The sequence below is a fragment of the Nerophis lumbriciformis genome, linkage group LG01 (assembly GCF_033978685.3).
Source record: "Nerophis lumbriciformis linkage group LG01, RoL_Nlum_v2.1, whole genome shotgun sequence".
Classification (NCBI taxonomy): Eukaryota; Metazoa; Chordata; class Actinopteri; order Syngnathiformes; family Syngnathidae; genus Nerophis; species Nerophis lumbriciformis.
In genome coordinates, this window is record NC_084548.2 from 57,397,501 (window position 1) to 57,407,500 (window position 10,000).

General features: G+C 40.9%; 1 protein-coding gene across 6 annotated transcripts in view; it reads left to right on the forward strand.

Moving 5' to 3' along the window:
- plch2a (phospholipase C, eta 2a) overlaps positions 1–10,000 on the forward strand; it is a 147,167-nt gene that overhangs the window by 79,874 nt on the left and 57,293 nt on the right. For all 6 annotated transcript variants that reach the window (XM_061987951.1, XM_072914091.1, XM_072914094.1 and 3 more), the window contains 3 exons: positions 2,379–2,582; positions 4,618–4,738; positions 8,387–8,558. In XM_061987951.1, the coding sequence (XP_061843935.1) occupies positions 2,379–2,582; positions 4,618–4,738; positions 8,387–8,558 (497 nt within the window). The remainder of the gene's footprint in view (positions 1–2,378; positions 2,583–4,617; positions 4,739–8,386; positions 8,559–10,000) is intronic.

Sequence of the window (10,000 nt, forward strand, 5' to 3'; positions counted from 1 at the left end):
CAGACTGTTGAACAACTTAAGCTGTACATCAAGCAAGAATGGGAAAGAATTCCACCTGAGAAGCTTAAAAAATGTGTCTCCTCAGTTCCCAAATGTTTACTGAGTGTTGTTAAAAGAAAAAGGCCATGTAACACAGTGTTGAACATGTCCTTTCCCAACTACTTTGGCACGTGTTGCAGCCATGAAATTCTAAGTTAATTATTTGCAAAAAATAAATAAAGTTTATGAGTTTGAACATCAAATATCTTGTCTTTGTAGTGCATTCAATTGAATATGGGTTGAAAAAGGTTTTCAAATCATTGTATTCCGTTTATATTTACATCTAACACAATTTCCCAACTCATATGGAAACGGGGTTTGTATATATATATATATATAAACATTAAGGAAAGGGACTATCAAGGCGTAGCTGCAGTGTGCTTATACAACCACCAGGTGGCATCTGTGAGAACATAATACTGTGTTACTTTGTAACATTATCAGGTCGGTAGTGCATATATATATATATATATATATATATATATATATATATATATATATATATATATATATATATATATATATATGTATATATGTATATATATATATATATATATATATATATATATATATGTATATATGTATATATATATATTTGTATATATATATATGTATATGTATATATATATATATATGTATATATATATATGTATATGTATATATATATATATGTATATGTATATATATATATATGTATATATATATATATATATATATATATATATATATATATGTATATATATATATATATATATATATATATATATATATATATATATATATATATATATATATATATATATATATATATATATATATCAGTGACGTGCGGTGAGGTTGATGGCTGGTGAGGCACTGACTTCATCACAGTCAGATTTACAAACATATGAACCCTAAAGAGTATCTTATTCACCATTTGATTGGCAGCAGTTAACGGGTTATGTTTAAAAGCTCATACCAGTATTCTTCCCTGCTTGGCACTCAGCATCAAGGGTTGGAATTGGGGGTTAAATCACCAAAAACGATTCCCGGGCGCGGCGCCGCTGCTGCCCACTGCTCCCCTCACCTCCCAGGGGGTGATCAAGGGGATGGGTCAAATGCAAATTTCACCACACCTAGTGTGTGTGACAATCATTGGTACTTTAACTTAACTTTAACTTTACACATACAAACTGTAGAACACAAAAAAGCACATTTAATTAAAAAAAGGTTATTATGGTCTTACCTTTACTTATAAGTGCGGGAACAGTGGTGTTTGTGTTGGAGGAGTTGTGAATGAATGAAATATGAAATCCGTGCTGCAGTCTGGAGGCGTACCTAATGTTGTGTCCCTGCAGTCGTTCACGTACGGCTTCTCTGGCGCGAGCATTGTTGTTTTTGCACTTTTTGGCTTCTTGTTAAGTTTTTTTGGGTGGATTCGGTCTTGCACGTGGAGGGTTTGGGTGTGGCTTTGGTTGGTGTGGCGCTCCCGTCGGGGGGTGCAGTCTGCGGCAGAGGTGCAATAACCGGCACCAGGAGGCGGGATTACTGCGAGCATCAGCCAGTGCGTCTTCGCAGCAGTTTTATGATCGCTCAGCACAAGAAATACGTTACACACATACAGTTGCTGACAAAATACACTGTACATTATATACCTCAGCTAACTTAACTATGGAAATGTATAATATAATTCATATAGCAATACGGTCTCACTGCACAGCAGGCCAGCATTTAGCCGAGTCATTGCGCAATCCATGTTGAGGCACTGAGTGATGTGCCTCAACTGGCTGCTGATCACCGCACCGTCTCTTCTTAGTATTTGAACGGCAAATGTGAAAATTCAGCGATTTTGAATAAAAATAATTTAAAACTGGTGAAGTTAAATGGAAAATAACTTTATATTATAATCACTGAATACATATAACAATTTAATAAATTTTTTTTCTTTTTACATTTTTTTTCTTTCCATGATGGCAGGTGAGGCCCCGCCTCACCTGCCTCCAGTGACCGCACGTCACTGATATATATATATATATATATATATATATATATATATATATATATATATATATATATATATATATATATATATATATATATGTATGTGCGCCTCGTCCTTCACTTAAAGAGTGAGTGAAGAATGCGCTACCGAGCTGATAATGTCAGAAAGACATAACAGTATTATGTGCTCACAGATGCTACCAGGTGGTTGTATAAGCACACTGCAGCTACTCCTGGATCCCTTTCCTTAATGTTTCAGTAACATGCAGGATTCTCACAGGAATGAGGCAAAAATACAACCTTGTGGAAACAAAACCTGGACCAGCCTGGTTCTTGACAACTCTTTCATCTTCCTTCAGGGTTCACTAATTACATGCGCAGCCCCGCGGGGGACATCTTCAACCCGGATCACTATGCCGTGAACCAGGACATGGGGCAGCCGCTGTGCAACTACTTCATCGCGTCCTCACACAACACCTACCTGATGGGAGACCAGCTCATGTCCCAGTCCAGGGTGGACATGTACGCCTGGGTGCTGCAGGCCGGCTGCCGCTGTGTTGAAGGTACCGTTTGCCGACTCTCTGCACTTCGGCACTTAGCAATCACTCCAGCAGCACTGAGAGCGGACTCAGCCAAACTACTTCTAGGTAATGTTGCAGTTTTGGACAGCAGTTCTAATCAGCTCATTTTTAAATGTTGCAATAAAAATATGATATTTAATCATCAAAAACAATATTTATTAACACACGCAAAAGTACCAAAATTGGTACCGTTGAGTACCGGTATCGATTACCTAGGGGTGTAACGGTACGTGTATTTGTATTGAACCGGTACGGGGGTTTCGGTTCGGTGCGGAGGTGTACCGAACGAGTTTCCACACGGACATATTAAGTAGCGTACTGCACGTTGTGTAAACAATACTCAAAAATGCTGGACATTTGAGGCATTTAAGAAACTCTGCCTGGACAGCCCAGCAAAAGAGGACATGTCCGGTGAAAAGAGGACGCATGGTCAGTCTATCGTAGTCTGTTAGCTGCTAGCATGCTAGCAAAAGAGGACATGTCCGGTGAAACAGATCGCTGCTAGCATGCTAGCAGCGACCGGGCTAGGATAGACTGACCATACGTCCTCTTTTCACCGGACATGTCCTCTTTTGCGGGGCTGTCCGGGCGGAGTTTCTTAAATGCCTCAAATGACCAGCATTTTGAGTTATGGTTGTGTGTATTAACAATGTACATTCAGGGTTAAGAAGGGGTTAAAAACAAAACAAATTGTGCGCGCATTTGTGAGGGAGGGGCAGAGACAGAAAGAGCGAGAGAGTTATGATAAACACGCATGTGTCGCCAGGCTCTGCTTTTTATCGATAGATTTATCAGATTTAATTTTTTATTATCTAGAGCAGGGGTGTCAAAAGTGTGCCCCGGAGGCCATTTGCGGCCCACAGCTAATGTTTTAAAGGCCCACGGCACATTCTAAAAATACTATTAAAATAAACAAAAACATAACAAAAGTGAAATAAAAAAGCTTAAAGGTTAAATGTATTTTAGAAAAAGTTGCAATGTTGACTAATAAAACAAAGCTGTTTTTTTTTTCTTTCAAACTGTCATTGCTCAAAACATAATATTGAATCAAAATCAATGTTATTATGAATTATTGACCTATCCAAGGTTCCGATTACTTCACATCAAATATTCCACTAAGAAAAATATTTTTGGTGGAAGATTTTGCAAATTTGGTAAATATATAACCCAAAAATTTATATTTTGTTGTTTTCTTACTGTACCGAAAATGAACCGAACCGTGACCTCTAAACCGAGGTACGTACCAAACTGAAATTTTTGTGTACCGTTACACCCTTACGATTACCAGATACCGGGAATTGGTACCGGATCAATTCTAATGTGAATAATACCCAATACTATATTGTAAGTAATGGTATACTGCAAGCACTATATTGACTGAAATGAGAGTAAAGGTGACTATATTTCATGTTTAGAGGGTTCTATGTTAAAAATATTAAGGTCGTAAACATTTTTTTTATTGCTGTAATTATAAAAATATTTGATGCATTATTAATAGCACTACTTTGTGGAACCAATTAGCCGCGATGTACAAGGGACATGAAAAACCAAAGAGGAATGTATGCACTGCAGGAAATATATATAATTAATTTGGAAAAGTGCATTCAATAAGAATCCGATGACCGTGTCATAAAAATGAGGCTGGGGATGTTTTGGCAAGACAAATATGTTGTGGTGCCTGCTTGTCATTACCTTGTGTAAAAAAGGTCACCACCCACTCCTTGACTTTAGAAGCCAGCAGCGATCATAGTGAGCTATGTATGGTCTGTGCAGCTAATTTTACACAGGCAACGTTTTTGACAAAGGACAAAGTCTTAGACCTAAAAGACAAAGAGTAGTCCGAGTGGAGTCATAGAAAGTTACAATGATGGTTGGGAAAAAACTTATGTTTTCCGTGGTCAGTGATCTTTGTCAAATATATTTGGCACTCTGCAGTCTTACTGATCCACTATTCGCTTTGCTTTGTGAAACGGTGACTTTTGGTCTTGGCGTGGATTGACATGTCTCTCGTCTGCAGTGGACTGCTGGGACGGTCAGGATGGCGAGCCTATCGTTCATCACGGCTACACGCTGACCTCCAAGATCCTCTTCAAAGACGTCATTGAAACCATCAACAAATATGCCTTCGCCAAGAATGAGTATGTTTGAGCCCACACGTGCACAATCTCTCTTGTTTTCTCTTCTTTGCATTAATTTTTGTTTTCTACTAACATGCTACGGTACAAACACTACCAGGGAAAAGGTGATGTGACAAAGAAGTCATGTGAAGAATCAGTGAAAGGAAATGGTCAAAGTCTTGCCTGTGAAGACCACACAGTCTGATACTGGACCCAAATGAAGGCCTTTAGTGATGCTGATACAAGCCGCACCCACTAGATTTTATAAGAATTGTTTTCTACTATATACTAGCCGCAGATATATACATTATGAAATTAGTTATTTAACAGGAAATATTTTGTATATGTTTATTTACACACCTTAATTGTTTCCAAACGGTGTCTGTAACAGGCAGTAAAACGGCTGATCAAACAAAACAGAAGTCGTCGTCATGGACCCACTAGCTGCGCAATCTATCTCGCTAATCAGCTAAACAGACTTTATACTCCACGGTGAAGTCTTGGTGAATTTACTGAGGAATTTGTGAAACTGAAACAATACAAAAAGCATGCCGTTGTAAGTCAATAATACTAATACAGACACTCGTAAATGTGTTAGCATTTTAGCTAATGCTAACGACGCAAGCTTCATTACATTACAATTGCACATACAAATATGCATGAAAATACTCGTACAGGCATCACACATGGGGCATTTTAGTAAGTATAAACAGTTGTAGTTATATTGTAAAACTTACAAATGTTGCTTAGAGTGACAAATGAAGAATCCATACCAGCAGAAACTGTTTTCCTTCCGGTTTAAGGCATCAAAACACAGAGTATATTTTCATGTGCACCGAGCAAATTCATCCAAAAGATGGCGCCGTAGCATAAGCAATAACACACTGTGTTTCAGTGTCTGCTTAGGTTTAATAAAAACTTGAATACAATAAAAATAATGGACGTTTCGCGAATACAAATCCACAAATTAGCCGCACCGATTTATAAGCCGCGGTGTACAAAGTGTAGGAAAAAGGCAGCGACTTATAGTCCGTAATTTACGGGAGTCTTTTGTCTGTTTAATTTACATTGGATTTGTCATAGACAGGCTTCTATTAATTAGCATTAGCAACATTACATGGCGGCAGCACGGTGGAGCAGGGGTTAGTACATGTGCCTCACAATACGAAGGTCCTGAGTTCAATCCCAGGCTCATGATCTTTCTGTGTGGAGTTTGTATGTTCTCCCCGTGACTGCGTGGGTTCCCTCCGGGTACTCCGGCTTCCTCCCACCTCCAAAGACATGAACCTGGGGATAGGTTGATTGGCAACACTAAATTGGCCCTAGTGTGTGAATGTGAGTGTGAATGTTGTCTGTCTATCTGTGTTGGCCCTGCAATGAGGTGGTGACTTGTCCAGGGTGTACCCCGCCTTCCGCCCGAATGCAGCTGAGATAGGCTCCAGCACCCCCAATGACCCCGAAAGGGAGTAGTGGTAGAAAATGGATGGATGGATGGATGGATATTTCATGGCGGTTCAACCCCTCCAATTGTGTTCATGAAAACTACAACTCCGATAAATGTTAAAATCAAACAGCTGGTGTGGAATAAGTACAATAGTTACAGTATAAACACTTTGTAGGGCGCAACAAAAGACTGGCACATTCAACTTCCTGGAAAAAGCTACTTCCTCGTTAGACAACATACATAGATAGCCAATACAGTACTGCCATCTAATGATGATATTCAACTGTAATAAAACAAGATATAACAACTGGACAGCACATTTTTAAACGTTATATTCAAAAATAAAATTATATATCAAACAATAAACATTTATTAACACACAATAAAGTACCGAAAATTGACACCGTTGAGCACCGGTATTGATCCCCAAGTACCGGGAATTGGTACCGCATCGGTTCAAACGTGAACAGTACCCATCCATAACCATGAACAATGGCAGTTGGGAAAAACACTGACCTATTTATTAATAATCATATAAATGGACTTATGTGGTCTTCAAGTTTAGGTTTTTTGGCGACATCTAGCCGCCACAATCATACATTACGTTGAGCTCATGACTCATTTCAGTAAGCACTCAGTAAATTGAACGGTGCGGAAACGTTTTTTACTGCATACTTACTAATTGCCTTGGAGACTTCATGCAATTATACTGATTTGATACTTGTTTATATTATCTCATGTCATTATTGTTTAGTTAAGGACAGTTATTACTACTGTCTAGCTTGTGTGCTTAGCTGTTGTGTAGCTGCTACCAGTCTACCTAAAATGGAGCAAAATACCAACCGTGTGTGCTTATTGGAGGACGTTCAGAAGTTTAACGGCTTTGCACAAGTAAACACTGCTCGTATCGGATATGTTACCCAAATAATCCCACACTTGTTTTATTGCTGATATCAATATCAGATGGGCACACCTTTAATTAACACCACTCCATATAGGCCCTTGATAATACTTGTTTCTTAAAAAAGATGGAAATTATCACATATTCTGTGAAGATGGCGCAGAATAGCATCATTCCAAATGGTGCTTCCTAACACTTGAACATCATTAGATTCCCGTTGGTGTTGAGTTTTTCTGGTTGTTGTGACTGTGAAGGCTCATCAATGACACAATTTTCACACTTCATCATGCCGCAGAAACGTGCGAGTCTGGCCGCAACTTCCTCCTGCAATCTGTAAGCTCAGCCGATCGGCAGCATGCACCAACGTATGAACGTTATGTAGAGAAGAAACAAGTACAGAGGCCCCTCCTCTCTCCAGCAGGAGGTGATAATCCAATCTACATGCACGCAGTCTGGAGGACACACAAAAATGTTCTATTTTTAGAGCCCCGCTCTTGATGGAAAAGGAGCAGGAACACTCCATAGATCCGTTTTCACCCTTTTGTGTGTGTGAAAACATTATTGCCAACACCATCTTGCACCTGAAATGGGTCTGAGGAAGACGGATGAAAGGATTCATTCAGTGTCAAAGGAGGGCTGACATTGCAAATTAGAATGAAAGGCTGCCTTGTGACTTGTGAAGAGTATTGTTGGATGGGTAGGGCTGGGCGATATGGCAGAGAACTGTATCACGATATAAGTGTTTTGGTATATTATTGATCTTTTTATGACTTATGCAAAATAAGGAGCAGGACCTTCGTATTGTGAGGCAGACGCACTAACCCCTCTACCACCGTGCTGCCCTATATACATCAACCAATGAATTTAGGGTGTTCATTGACTATTGCTGCCGTCCCTATTAAAGCTGTACAGGTGCATGTCTTGGATTAATGCCGATTGATTTCTAACATTGTTTGTGATTTTGCACTTTCTCCCTCACTGTTCTAGTTCTGTTAATAAAGTAAACAGGGCCAAAATATTGCATGCACACAGAGGAGCGTTGCCTTTTTAAAAAGGACTTTCACTCTGGTGAGCTGCGGGAATAGAAGTGAGGACATAGCCACAAATGTGTGGCAGACGGAGACAAAAAGAAACGTTACTGCTGAAGTGCACCCCTGCTACTTTACTGCAAGGCGGTCATTTCCAGCAAGATGCCACTTCCTATCATATTTCAACATTCATATCCCTAAACAAGATGATGGATTGCCTCCAAATGTCACAATGTCGTGCGTTTCTTCTCTGGCAGGTCGGCCTCATAATTCTCCTGTGTGTCATTTTCTGCCAGCTACCCGGTCATCCTGTCCATAGAGAACCACTGCAGTGTCCCCCAGCAGAAGAAGATGGCCCAGTACCTCATTGATATTCTCGGGAACAAACTGGACGTTTCCAACATCAAAGCAGAAGACTCTGGGCAGCTGCCTTCGCCAGAGAACCTGAGGGGAAAGATCCTTGTCAAGGTAAAGTTACGAGTGTCGGTGCACTGTAACCAACTTCAGGACAAATATTGTATATCCATAATGGCTAGGAGCTTTGCTAGACTTCTCCTCTCTGACACCACCGCCAGAGAGTCTAGCTCCACTCCCACCACGTTACTGGCCTTCTCTACCAACTTGTCCAGTCTGTTTGCGTCCCTCGCTCTCAGCCCGCTGCCCCAGCAGGCCACGGCGTACAAGAAGGCGCCCGCCACCACCGACTCGTAGAACATCTAGTAGAGGCGGCTCTGTCCTTCTTGTAGAGTGCCTCAGCGTGTTTTGACCCATTCAGCTTGTTGTCGATGTATACTCCGAGGTATTTATAATCCTCAACCATGTCCACATCGACCCCCCTGATGGAAACAGGGGTCGCCGGACTACTCCTCCTCCTTACCAGGTCCACAACCACCTCCTTGGTCTTCGTCACATTAAGCTGGAGGTGGTTCTTTCCACACCATGTGACAAAGTCCTCCACCAGTGCCCTGTATTCCTCATCATCACCATCCTCAATACACCCCACTATCGCAGAGTCATCAGAAAACTTCTGAAGGTGGCAGGACTCTGAGTGATAGTGGAAATCGGTGGTGTAGATGGTGAAGAGGAAGGGGGAGAGGACTGTGCCCTGCGGGGTCCCGGTGTTGCTGACCAGCCTGTCAGACACACAGTCCTGCAGTGGCACGTACTGTGGTCTGTCAGTCAGGTAATCAACAGCCCAAGACAACAAGGGGGCCTCCACCCGCATCGTCTCCAACTTCACACCCAGCAGCCCAGGCCGTATGGTATCGAAAGCACTGGAGAAGTCAAAAACATGACCCTCACACTGCTCGCAGTCTTGTCTAGGTGGGTGTGGGCTCGGTTCAGCAGGTAGATGACTGCGTTCTCCACCCCCAGTCGGGGCTGGTAGGCAAATTTGAGTGGGTCCAGGTGGGGCTTGACTGTAGGGCGGAGTTGTTCCAGGACCAACCTCTCCATGGTCTTCATGATATGGGAGGTTAGAGCCACCGGCCTGTAGTCCTTCGACATGCTGGGTCGTGTGCACTTGCGAATGGGGACCACGCATGAGGTTTTCCACAGTGTGGGGACTTTCTGCAGGCTAAGGCTCATGTTGAAGAAATGACTGGAGCACACCACACAGCTGTTGGTCGCAGGCTTTGAGCACCCTGGGGCTCACACTATCAGGACCCGACTTTGCTGAAAATACTGAAAGGATATTGGTTGACATAAATTCGATGAATGCTAATTGCATTGGATATGTCTAAAAAACATTTCTAACTTATGGTGTTTTAATTGTTTTAATTATTTGTTTAGTTATTAGTATATTATTTTATGTAATAATTATATTATATAAGTACTAATTTAAATTATATTTATTTAATGAATTAAAAATGTTTTAATTGACTGCTGAAAATACTGAGAGAATATTGGTT